The sequence below is a fragment of the Microtus oregoni genome, unplaced genomic scaffold (genome assembly GCF_018167655.1).
Source record: "Microtus oregoni isolate MIOR12 unplaced genomic scaffold, Mior012 000060F_ref0000265, whole genome shotgun sequence".
Classification (NCBI taxonomy): Eukaryota; Metazoa; Chordata; class Mammalia; order Rodentia; family Cricetidae; genus Microtus; species Microtus oregoni.
Genome location: NW_024543870.1, coordinates 10,614,319 through 10,627,866, shown reverse-complemented (window position 1 = coordinate 10,627,866; position 13,548 = coordinate 10,614,319). Strand labels below are relative to the sequence as shown.

The 13,548-nt window shown below is 38.2% G+C and overlaps 1 protein-coding gene across 4 annotated transcripts in view; it reads left to right on the top strand.

The window, feature by feature from the left end:
• The window catches only part of Tfpi (tissue factor pathway inhibitor), a 42,597-nt gene extending 30,514 nt beyond the window's left edge, over positions 1–12,083 (top strand). For 3 of the 4 annotated variants that reach the window (XM_041639792.1, XM_041639795.1, XM_041639793.1), the window contains exons 7-9: positions 574–666; positions 10,392–10,571; positions 11,490–12,083. In XM_041639792.1, coding sequence (XP_041495726.1) covers positions 574–666; positions 10,392–10,571; positions 11,490–11,581 — 365 coding nt within the window. In that variant the 3' untranslated portion in view covers positions 11,582–12,083. Of the gene's footprint in view, positions 1–573; positions 667–1,537; positions 1,670–10,391; positions 10,572–11,489 lie in introns of those variants that run through there. The other variant, XM_041639796.1, reaches the window with a different exon arrangement.
• The last annotated feature ends 1,465 nt before the right edge of the window (positions 12,084–13,548 follow it).

Below are 13,548 nucleotides of genomic sequence, written 5' to 3'. Positions count from 1 at the left end.
CCAGGCTGAGCAAGGTATCCATCTAGGGAACGGGTTCCCAAAAAGCCAGTACAAGCAGTAGGGATAAATCCTGGTGCCACTGCCAGTGGCCCCACAGTCTGCTCCAGCCATACAACGGTCACCCACATTCAGAGGGACTAGTTTGATCATATTCTGGTTCCTTCTCTGTCCGGCTGGAGTTGGTGAGCTCCCACTAACTCAGGTAAACTGTTTCAGTGGATGTCCCCATCATGGTCTTGACCTCTTTGCTCATATTCTTACGCCTCCCACTCTTCAACTAGACTTTGGGAGCTCAGCCCAGTGCTCCGCTGCGGGTCTCTGCCTCTGTTTCCATCAGTTGCTGGATGAAAGTTCTATGATGACATTTAAGATATTTAGCAATCTGACTACAGGGCAAAGCCATTTTGGACACTTTCTGGTACTAGAGAAGTTCCCAGAAATCCATAAGGATGATCCCAGCTAAGACCCTAAGCAATAGAAGTCTGCTGTTCTTAAGCCAACAGTTGCATTTGCTTGTACATAAAGATACAAAATTGTTTTCAGATTGTAATTTCTGTGTTGTTTTTTTCCCAGTGAATGAGTTACCGATGGGCAACCATGTACCCGAGCGAAATACTGTAAATAACACTTTGATTACCCAATCTACCAAATCGCCCAATGGTTGGGGTAAGAATCTTTATTATTATTATCATTACTATTGTTATTATTTTTGGTTTTTCGAGACAGGGTTTCTCTGTCTAACAGTCCTGACTCCTGGAATTCACTTTGTAGACCAGGCTGGCCTTGAACTCACTGAGATTCACCTCCCTCTGCCTTCTGAGTGCTGGGATTAAAGGTGTGTGCCACCACTGCCCTGCTTTTATTATTATTTTATGAATATATTATGGTAACAATAGAAGTGGATGCGTGTTAGCATTATCTTTTAAAAAATAATGATTTTATTATTTGAGAGTATGTTAAAATATAGATATTTGGTGAATTTAAGGCACTTAATCTCGTAAAGGTAATCATTTCCTTAAACTCTTTTAAAATGTGCTTTGAAGTTGGGCTTCTGTGTATTAACATGTAAAAATGTGTATATGATGCATTCTTTGCTTGTTTTAATTTGGCCTCATTACTTCATTTGAATTTGTCAGCGTTTTCTGTTAGCTTTTTGCCTATCCTATATTTTTAACAAACTGGCTTTTAAATACAAGACTTTCTGCCCATTGCAATTATTCTCAATCACAAGTTATCTATGTTCATTCCACGGAATAGTCTATGCATTTTTCCCCAACCAATATTCATTGGCCTGCTCATCTTCTTGTCTATGGACTCACTCCTGGAGAGAAGCCTCCCTCCTCTGCTTTGACTCTGGCTACCCAGTCTGATCCATTCAGTGTATCTATCACTTGAGGTGCACTCTCTGCTCAAGTTACTGTGCCACAAGGTTTTGAGTACGGTCATTTATTGCCTGCCTCTGTTCCAGCATTTGCCTCAATGGTAAGCATATGATAGGCGACTTACATGTTTTATTTATTAATCTTGTGATCCACAGTTACAAAAGAAGGAACCAATGGTGGTTGGAAGAACGCTGATTGTACTTACCAAGTCTTTCTGAACATCTTCTGCCTTCATGTACTCACATTTCTTAGTTTTAGGGTTAGATAGCATTTTATGTATATCCTATTATGCATCACCTTTGGATTTGCTTAATATGTAGATAGTATACTTGATGTTTTTATACTCGTAATTAATAAAGTTTTGATATTAGCATTCACAACATAGTCTTTTTACTATGTCTAGCTTTAAACTTCTAACTAGGAAAGACTAATCATATTGGTTCTGGGTCTTTGGGGGTAGACTTGGCTGTTCCTGGAAAAAAATTATTTTCCAAATTCTCACAGCCCACTTTGCCTCTGTACATCATCTCTTAACAGTGGCCTTGGGACTCCATCACCTTTATGATATTTTGAAAAAACTCATCTTTGGGTAGACTTCAAAAGCCTACTGCTAATCAATCTCCAGCACTTAATCTCTGAATGAGAAAACAAGCACCCAAGTACTGATCCAGGGCTATACTGCTTCATGCCAGCCTCCAGGTCAAGGGAGAATGACTAGATGTAAGAAAGAAGACCCTGTGGCCACTTGAAACTCTCTCCTGACTCTAGCATATGACCTGGAGTCAAGCTCCACATACGTAGAAAATGGTGGAAAAGAAATAAATACATATATAATTATATTTATACATGCACATACATATGTATATATATATCATTGTCATTGGCCTTCTGGAAGAGGAATAATGTTGACAGAGAAGCTATTCGATAATCAAAGTGTCACCGCTGACGTGTTTATGTTAGAGATCCGCAATAGAATATTTTCACTTCTATGTTCTCTTAGAAGATACTGATCACACGCAGAGGAATATTGCAGTCATGTAAAATTTCTGGAAAAACGTCCCCCTACCAACTAGAGAATTACACATTTAAATGCATACCCCATGAATGCATACATCATGAGCTCTGTGGACAGTGCTGTAAGCTTTATTTCATCAACAAGCACACACAGTTTGAAGCAAGTGTGGTGGCCTTCAAATGTACGCTCACCGAGAAGCCTAGAGTATATCTCATCCTATGTATTCCTGCATAGTAAATCTGGTGGCTTGTGCGGACACCCCGGCGAGCTGGTTTTCCAGAAATAGACAGCGTTAGCAGAGCTCACACCGGGCCTTCTACTTCCTGACAGGAGCGCTGGCACGGAGCAAGAATGTGGCGCTTCCTCTGCCAGAGTCGCAGCTGTCATCCTGCCTACCTGGCAGATCTCTTCACAGACAGTTCTGAGCCTAATCAAAGACCACGGCTGTCCCAGACAGCACAGCCCTCCAGAGTGGTGTTTCTCAAACGTCAACAGAGACTCTTACTAGAAACGAAACGGACAGCTTCACTGGGTCAACCAAATTAGTTTAAATGACATTTGTACTAAACAAATCATAGAAATTTAAGTTTGTGACAATCGTAAGGTTACACCCAAAATGTAGTTGCATATTAATGCCGACCAGACTACTAACCAGTGCTACTAATTTGTCAAGATTTCTTGTTCTTAAAACAGTAGGAAAATCTATATTGGAATACAAATTTTGTATTGACAGCCAACAGATAGACGAGGATTAAGAATTAGTTTAGAAAAATCTGTGCTACTCCGTCTTAATTCTCCGAGTGTGGCCTTTCTCTGTCAAGATTGGATCATCTCTGCAGAGATGAAGCGAGAAGCATCATTAAAGAGCCACAAGTCTACCTTTCGCAACACCACAGGGCCATGCTCCCAGTTTTCAGCCACTGGTATGCATCTGATCACGGAGACATAAAGGCCTGGCTGTGGTCTGTGATTTCCAGAAAGAGGCCAGGTGGAATATGCCAACCTAATGATTCCTGCCGCCTTCAGGTGCTGGAGAGCTGTTTGGCTCCGAACTGCTGCCCAGGGCCAGTTTCCAGCCGCCTTATTAGGGTTTTCTGTTTCAGCTCGGCACCTTTCCCTGTTCAGACTTGCTGAACACCAGTTCACACACGTGATGGTGCACCAACACATTTGGGTCTCTTTGATTGGCAGTTGATGGGAAGAAGGGATTTGGGGGTTAGAAATAATGAAGCTTCACCAACTTTATCTGATCACATTGCTGAAATATTTGCTCAGTAAGTCTAGAAGTATTTTCTACTTAGCTTTGGAGTGCTGTCTCAGGGTGGGCAAGGACACGTACTTTATGAGTGGAATTTGAGCTTAATTTTAGTTCTGTAATTTCCCGACTTGTTTTGTATCCTTGGAAAAAAAAAGCAGGCAGCTTCTCCAAGCCTCCAGCTCTTTCTCAGCTACGTGTGGAATGCAGTAAGTCATAAAGTATTTAAAATCCTGCAGTATTTGTAAAACTCTTCATCCTGTGTTATCATTAACAAGAATATTGATTTTTAAGACTATCTTGGTGATGACAACACTGACCCATATTCACCTAAGATATATAAGAAGGAGCTCAAAGATACTGGCTAGCGAATCTTTTATTATAGTTTTAGTGCAACTAAGTTTGTAACCTTGAACTGAAGAATCTTAACTCATTATAGTTATCCGAATTAATACACAGTACTTATAAAATCAAAGCATACTTAACTAAATAAAATTTCATGTTTTGTGTCTCTGGATTTGATTTGCGATCACTGGAGGTATTAAATATCTGTCTGTCCACCTTTATGACCCAAGGTACAGATTTGCGTGTTTTCTAGTTTAAGTGAAATTTATAAATTCGACTGCCTGGCTGATGGGAATTGTAATAGAACCTGGAAACGGAAGAATGAAAACATGATGGTGCTTTTGTTCTTTGGAGATGTAACTGGCAGGTAGGGAAAGGCTTCAGTGATAAGATCTTACGGGGTATGGCAGGAGAGGCTGAAATTTAAAACATGGATACGGTGACATGTTTCACAGGGTAAGCATGCTTGCTGCCAAGACCTCCCTGGGGAAGACTGCCTTTCTCCCTTCCAGACTTCTTCAGTTGCCTGTAGTTCTCTGTGCATACCCTAAATCTGCTTTTCCAGTTTTACTCTCTACCATCCTGTTGTGTTCTGTTCTTTAGTTATTCCAGACTCTTCCAGATAGACTAGAAATATTCTCGTTTGTGTGCTCTCACCCATATTCTACTGTTTCTCTGATTGTTAAAATCCCATTCTTCTATTAAAGCTAACCAGCGTATTAAAAAAAAAAAACAACAGAGGATAATAAACCATCAGCCTCACAGACAAAGGTCTATGACACACGTTTTGGGTCAGCAATCATGATCTATATCTTTTCCTAAAATTTATTCTTATTGTGTGTGTATGGGAGTTTTGGATGCATGCATGCATGTCTTTGTATCATGTGTGCATTGCCTGAGGCAGCCAGTATCAGTTCCTGGATTGGAAGCGCAGATAAATGGCCCAGTGGGTCCTCTGTAAGAGCTGCAGGTACTCTCAACTGCTGAGCCATCTCTGCAAAATATTTTTTTTTTAAATATTTATTTATTTATTATATATACAATATTCTGTCTGTGTGTATGTCTGCAGGCCAGAAGAGGACACCAGACCTCATTACAGATGGTTGTGAGCCACCATGTGGTTGCTGGGAATTGAACTCAGGACCTTTGGAAGAGCAGGCAGTGCTCTTAACCACTGAGCCATCTCTCCAGCCCCCTCTGCAAAATATTTTAAGATGAAAATACTAACCCTCATATGGTGGTACTAATTGTAAGTAATTTTTTCCAAACATACATTTCTTAATAAAATACCTAATTGAAAAAAATATGTTCCTGAAAATTTCATAATTGTTATCGTATAAAGCCTTTTTGCTTTCTGGATTGCTAAGAAAAGTTCTTGAGTATAGATACCTTAATCAACTCTGAGTATGGATTAGCCAACCTCTGGATGAAAGCAAACAAATACCTACTTAGTTTCTCTCTTTTTTAATCTGCATAGGCTTTCCTGTCCAGGAAAGATTTCTTACAGTCTGTTCCTATGACCTTTCAGTCTCAAGTTTCCTGGCTGCACAACCTCTACATTTCACTCTCTACTAAGTGGCCTGTGCACACAGGGAAAGAAAAACAACCCTCAAGGGAATTGCTCGGCAGCCCTTGCCTGTTTTCCAATGCTGAAGGAAGTATCAGTTTCTGCTGGGTCAGTGACTGCCCGTGTGGTGAAGGGCTGTGTGCTTTCTCCAAGGCAGAGGAGATGGTGGCCGTTCTGCCCATCACCAGCCAGAGCAGGTTCCAGTCTGCAGCGTTTTATTTCCCTGCTGAGGGAAGTGAATGAACTCTAGTCAACTATTTTTATTGTGTAGCTTGAGCATTACAATTTAGGAATATTAAACACTGAAAGCAGAGCAACAGAAAAAGTTGGCCATAGTCACATCATACAGGAAAAGACATCCACGTCAACTTGTCAATAAATATTATTCAACTTGTAAAAAAAATCATCACGGAGCAAATGACTAAATGATTGTAAGTATCTGCTGGAGGAGTCCAGAAATATATAATAACCATAACACAAACTTTTCTCTGTAGAACTTTAGCTTAGCAAACTTCCGAGCTTACATCCCCAGAAAGCTATTTATGTAATCACTTATCACATACCTTTATGTGTTTAGTACATAACTTAGTACTTTGCCTGACAAATAATATATGTAATTTTTATTTTTACTTATATATGTATGTGTGCATGAATTTGGAATCTTGGCGTGTAATACAAATTAGCATATTTTACTCAATTTAAGTTACGCATTTTTCAACATCTTAACATGATTGTAATTATGAAGAATCCTATCACCAGTAGTAAACAATAATAGAGTCAGGTTTTCCATATTAGTAGTACATAAAATAGTGCATGTGAAAGTCATAGTAGATTCTATGCAAGTGATGTTTAGTAAAATAGATGAACTATTATGCATATATTTAAAAGGATATATAATGGTATAAAATATAAATATGAATTCACATGTTACTCAGAATAGTAATAATTTGATGAGTAGAATATGAATATATGTATATACAAATGGTTTTGGAAAAAAACATTTACCAAATCATTGGTAGTAATTTAATTGGGGGAGGGCATTATGCAGATGCTTTGTTTCATATCTTTTATGTTTTGGTATTATTTAAATTTTAACAAACATTGTAATGAAATTGTTTCTCTTTACTACGACTTATAGGGAAAAAAAGGAATGACTTATTATTCAAACCCCCAACCCCAAAACCTCAGAAGAAAGCAAGTTCATAGGCCATGAAGTAGTTCATAAATACTAGTTTGCTTAATACAATGAGAACCTACACAGGAAAGTATTGTGGGAATGAGACATTTCAATAACATTTCCATGCATTAAGTTAAAAATTCGCTCTATGAATTTCAAAGTAAATTTACGTAAAACATTTTCCTTGGGAAACGAACCCTGTGCCGTCACCTTGTACTTTGGCAGCCCCACTGGTAATAATAAGAGAGACAAGGGAGATGGGTATGTTGTGAAACCTTTCAGAAAGTCCTTGAGATGAAATCCACTCGACTTGCTATTGATGGCGGGATCAAGACAGAACGGACGCATCTTGCTACTGATGTCCCTTTGGAACACGAGCGGAAACCAGCCTGGTTAGTGTCTTTTTATCCTATCGTAATTTTTTTTTCTCCAATCATAATCTAGACAAAAGAAATCACATTGTGCAACTACTTCAAAATGTATCTTCTTTTATTGTAGATCTCAGTGTCTGGAATTGAAATAGGTGAGTGCCTACCTATTGTCTAGAATATGTTTGTTAATTGAGCATAGGCAAACTTATTTTTCATGAGGTACAAAACTATTCCATTTTCTCACTTCTGGAAATGGAGATGCCAGTCAAGGACTCCAAACATTCTGCAGAAACTGTCTGCTTTATTTTACCTGTGATTTATGATAAAGCAAATGGTAGTCAGTATTAACATAATCTTAAAAATAATGAGTTAACTTCATTATTGCCTGCAACTTATGTTCTGGGAAAACTTATGTTCTTGTAAAAAAAAAACCTTCCAAAATGAAAAGTGTTTTGATTTTTTTTTTTTTTTTTGGTTTTTTCGAGACAGGGTTTCTCTGTGGTTTTGGAGCCTGTCCTGGAACTAGCTCTTGTAGACCAGGCTGGTCTCGAACTCACAGAGATCTGCCTGCCTCTGCCTCCCGAGTGCTGGGATTAAAGGCGTGCGCCACCACCGCCCGGCCGTGTTTTGATTTTTTTAATACTTCACTATGCATAGTACAAAGTACTCTGAGATGAATTTCAAATTGAACTCCTGTCTGAAAATAGCATTCTTTTAGGATCAGGAACATGCTTGCTGCTGTGGTCAAAGGTCGATTGTATTGGATCTGTCTAGACAGGGTCTGGTATCAGGCCTAATCAAGTGAGATAAGTAAATAGCGGCCACTGTTCGTTCCTGGGCAGATGCCTTCGAGGGGAGCGAGTGTGTGATAGCAGAGGCGTGTGGTGTGTGCATCTGCACGCTGACCTCCGCTCCCAGAGCTGTGCTAGACACTGATGCAGACGTCACTGTGCACAGGCAGCAGGAATGTGAAGTCTTGCATGGTTAAAGCGGCAATGATGCTTTTTCTGATGCACCCGCACTCCTAACTGCCTGCTTTCGTACGACCCCCGCCTTCTGCTGCATTAAACCTGTTTCCACTGGTTTCTGAGTTCATTGGCCATTAGTAAATATTTCTGCATTATTAGATGTTCAAAGGCAGAGAGAGGCTAGAGCCCATGTGCCCATTATACCATTATACCTGTGTTATGTATACTATGATTTGTGTTCCTCTAGAAATGCCTGTTCTGGTTCTAGTTTTCACCTAGGATGCAGGGCTTTTGGCTTATGGTAACATTCTTCCTTCTTACCTCCAGTCTAGGGGCAATAGTCAAATTAGCTTTTCTTCACCTTGAAATATGTTTGATTTTGATTATGAAGCTAAACTTTTATCAGGCCATAAGTGGAAAAGGAGTTACTCTCAGAGAATGAAAATTTCTCTCTGTCCTGACATAAGGGGCCTTAGAGTGGGCATTGCTATTAAAACACAGTCATTAACATTTGTAAAGAAATGTGCAGTTATAAATATGGGTACATTAACAGGCATTATTGCAACTTACTGTGGACTGACGTATCTTGTAGAGAACACATAAAAGTGAAAGTAATTTATGCTTTACATATCCTCTCTATATAATTTGTTATAAAAATACGTGGTGCCTCCTGGGAGAAACCATAAAACAAGTAGCAAATTCCCGTTTCTCAGTTTCATTCAATTGCTTCCAGTCTGCCACTGTTTCTGAGCCTGGTTGGTGGCTTTGGAAGTTAAGGAGACAGAGGAGGTGAGGTTGCTGACTATTCACATCTAAACATGGGAGTAATGAAACAACACAGGAGACCCACTGGAGTTACTAGACAATAGGAGGACCCCCCCTTGCAATATGTCTCTCCCACCTTTAAAATTACCGTCTTAAACAGAAAGAGCTAGCATGCGATGGAACCTTTACAGCCCATTCCTGGCACATGATCTTAGCTCAGGTTCATCATGGGGCATGCTCATGTTCAAAGATGCAGGTATAACAGATAAGATAATAGTCTAGACACTATGAACGCTACTTTAAAGATGCTAAGAGTTTTTTCAAAAGCAGCGTTTATATGTTTAGCCAAAGACCTAAATGATACTAAATATTCTTTATGTGAGATCTTACATTTTGCACGTTACCTTTGTAAATTCTTCCTTATATATTATTCCATCATCCCCAGTGCCTCTCTGATTTCCCAGGTTCTTACTCGGTATGCCAGTGATGTCCAGACATTCTGATTTCCACTCATGTCTAGAAGGCAGGAGATGATAAAAATGTGTTTCTCGAATGAAGCTGTTTCTGATGGGTTGCGTCATTTCAGCTGTCTTCTTCCCTGAACTTTCCATCCAGGGTTTGTGTGCCAAAAGATTGCTGCTTGCTTTCTGCACAACCCGCTTGCCTCTGTCGGCCCCTGGACTCTTCACAGCTGCATCTTCTGCCCACAAACATTGATCAAGTCTTCCCCTGTATGTGCTGTATGACACCCACCATCTGCTGAAGCCACTCAAGTTCTCCTCCACAGCCCATCGCCATCCAATACCTCGCTTGCAGCCTTCACTTTACGACCGCCAGACATGGTTGGACAGTTGAGAAGTACCAGCTTGCCCTGCTTGAAAGAAATCACCAAAGAATTTTTAAAAATGTTACTAGGCTCCAATTATTTTTCACACTAGAGTTATTATTATCACTCTTATTGTCATTTTTACCCTAGTTGCCTGTTCTTGGTTTTTGAATTTTTGCTGGTCCTATTGACAGATGATAAGTATCTACTCCAAACCAGTGACTTACTTTACTATGTAAATATGGAAAAGTTATTTGATGTATACTAATTTAAATGCATTTGTAAATATATAGCTAAGGTTTCAGAAGGTAAATCATTGAGTAGAACTTGTTTTGATTGTGTATAAGTAATTTGTTCATATAAACACTAACCGTAAGCCTTCATTTTTTCAAATGCGCTCTGTTTTTTTCATTGGAGAAAGACCATGGTATTATGGACATCTCAATTTGTTTAAGCATATTTCTGTCATTGAAACTCTTGGGCTTTGCTGTGCCTTCATCTTTGTCAGATCCTGCTTTATTCAGAAGACATGCCGTAAAACTGATCTGCAAGGGATACTTAATAAGAAGACCCAGATTCACGATGCAGAGAGCTTACCAAATTTTCTTGATTCTTAAAATTTCAATTTTAAGATTTAAATTTAAAGTTAAACTTGCAATTGTTTATTCATTTATCCATTCATTCATTTATCTATTCTTCTATCCATCTGTTTATTTCTAGAATATCACGGCCCTTCATGGTGTCTTAGTCCAGCAGACAGTGGATCATGTAAAGCCAGTGAGAAGAGATTCTACTATAATTCAGTCCTTGGGAAATGTCGCCAATTTAAGTACACCGGATGCGGGGGAAATAACAATAATTTTTTTACCAAGAAAGAATGTGTGAGGGCCTGTAAAAAAGGTATGAAAGACATTCTTCCCATTAAATGGCTAATATTTGGAATGATAATTATGCTGAAATTATGAAATGCTTTGCCTTACAAAATAACAAATATTTTCTTATAAGGAGTAATATAATTTCTTAGCCAATATTTGCTCTCCTACCAACTAAACTTAGATAATCCTAGTAGGTATGGTAGCTATAATTATTCTCCATATGTATTACAGGTCAATTATCAATTTCAAATAGATTGAAATTTTTAAGTTTTTATTTTTAAAAGATTTTTATTTATATATATATATATATATGTGTGTGTGTGTGTGTGTGTGTGTGTGTGTGCGCGCGCATCTGGATATGGGAATGCTACTGTGTGTGCAGGTGTTTGCAGAGTCTAAACAGAACGTCAGATTCTGAGAACTAAAGGTGTGGGTGTCTAAAGTAGTATTGGGAATTGAAGCCAGTCCCATGCAAGAACAGGGCACACTATTAATGTGGAAGCCACTTCGCAGCCCGGTTTTCTTCCGTAAATATTTAAGAGCCAAGATCTTATTTTTTAAGAAATATGTTAAAATTCTTGCAAGCTCTCTTTTAATACACCAAACTTTTAACATTTTTATTACTTTTCCCTTGAATATAATGATACAATATGAAGAACACAAAGAATTTATAAAAAAACATAGAAATTAAATAAAATAACATGTTAGTCTAATAACCATATATTTACCACATACCTACCTTTTAATAAAAATAAGCATGTATTTTCAAACAAATTGTAGCATACTTACCCAGTTTTGGTGACTCTCACAGGCAAAATGACTTTCTTAGAATTAGATTATTTCACAAAAATACGGAGACAAATGAAAGACTTTGAGAAAATTTGAGATAAGTTCATATGTGCTCTCTTTTCACTATTATTATCATTTACTGTTCTTATTACAGGTTTCATCAAAAGAGTAACAAAAGGAGGAAAAATTAACACCCAAAAAGGAAAGGAGCCTACAGTGAAAATAGTGTATGCAGCCATGGACTAGTGTTGAGATATAAACACACTATTGTTACTCTAATTATACTAAATATTTCCACAAGGTATTTGTACTATGATGTCTATTCTTCTACTACAATAATTTTGATGAATATATAAAAGTTAATTTCCCAGGCCACTGTGTCCATTAAGGATGGGCTTTCCTTAGCCACTCCACTTTTGTAAAGCAGCAACTTATCAAACGGCTACTGTGAATTTCATCTCGCTCCCTTTCAAGCCACTTCCTGTTCAATTGCAAGGTCTCCTACTGCTCAGCACAGGAACCAGTTTTCTCTTTTCCATCGCGACCATCTACCGGAAGAGATACTTTCATTTGTTATGATCATGAACAATGTGTACCCTTGATAGTCTAAGCCTTCCCACATGATTTCAATTTTAGCAGTGTAAGAAGTAAAACACTATAGCCTGAACAATAAACCTGACTGTTACCCACTGGTGTTTACTAAAGAACTTCTGAGATACAGAGCTGTGAAACCAAATAAAAAAATCATTGTCCCTGCTTCACTTTGCACGCGCTCTCTTCTTTAGAACTCGATAATCTCCTTCCGTTATTAAAGTGCACACACACACATCATGATTTCTTATTTGTCAAAGAAGATAGCACACAATGCCTCAAGGATCCATGGAAGGACAGAAAAGATGAATGAGTAGCTAGGAGTAGGTACCACTCTCCTACAAGCCATGAGCTCACTTCCCAGCACTTCTGTTGGAGAGATGACTAACAGCCCCAAGCATTCTCCTCCAGCCCCTTCTGGTCTCCACAGGCATCACACACAGATGTGTCTCACACACACAGATACACATTTACACATACACTAAAAAAAAAAAAAACTTTAAAAAGCTCACGTAAGCTTTTTATGTTTGTATTTCCATCAATGATTACATCGATTATTGCATAAAGCTAAACATTCTTAAATAAAAATTATATAACTATACATTATATAAGTCCTTCCAGTTCAAACTATTTTAATACACTGGGTTCGCCCCACATCAGGAGAAAGAAGAAAGCGTTGCACGATTCGTCAGTTATTCAGAGGGCTTTGATTTCTCTGTCAGCAGTTCTTACTTTATCTTATTCGAACACAGAGACCATAATTATGCTTTTGACATGCTTTGTGCAACGTAAAACTCCCCTGCTCTCTCAGTCCCTCAGGTCCAGCTCTTGAATTCCTCCAGCCACGCCGTTAGTTTCTCAGAGAACGTTACTCAGAACATTGGAAAAAGAGGGCCGAGCAGAGGGGGGGTCACAGGAATTTATAATACAAAATAATATATAGGGAGGAGAGGGGGAGATGGACAAGAAAGTGAAAGTAAAGGGAGGAGGGAGGATTTTTACCAAATAATAGTTCACATTTGATTATTACTTTGTATAGTGAAAAAATAAACATAAAAACGAAGTTCAGTATCAGTTTCAATAAATGAATGATTTTTTTTAAATGAAACTCAACATTTTTCCCTGAATAACCTGCAGCAAAATAGAGGTCGGATAGTCTGATGATAACATGTACCAAAATTGTCAGTAACATGAAGCATAGTGATCAAGTTTTGAAAACATTCTGTTAAAGTGATCAATAGAGCCTAAATGCTCCCAGTTGCTTCTTTACTTAACATATACTAACAGCCTTAGTTTTATAGTAAATATAAAAAGACAAGATACAGAAATTAGCTGGGAATAGTATACTATGTCAAACTCTTTACATATGCTTATCATAAATAAATAAAAAAATCCAAGAAAGGTCCATGGTCAGGAAGAATGTTTATTAAACCTGGCAACTCTGATCTCCAGTATACATGAATATAATGCTCTATTTTCTCACATTTTGAGCCATTTTGATTCCCAGACAAATAGAAACACTATAATGCTCTTTGAAAGATGATCAGTTATTGACCATATGAAAAAAGCCCTAGAGAGATGATGACTAGATATTGAAATAGTTCTTCAACATACCCTCAGAC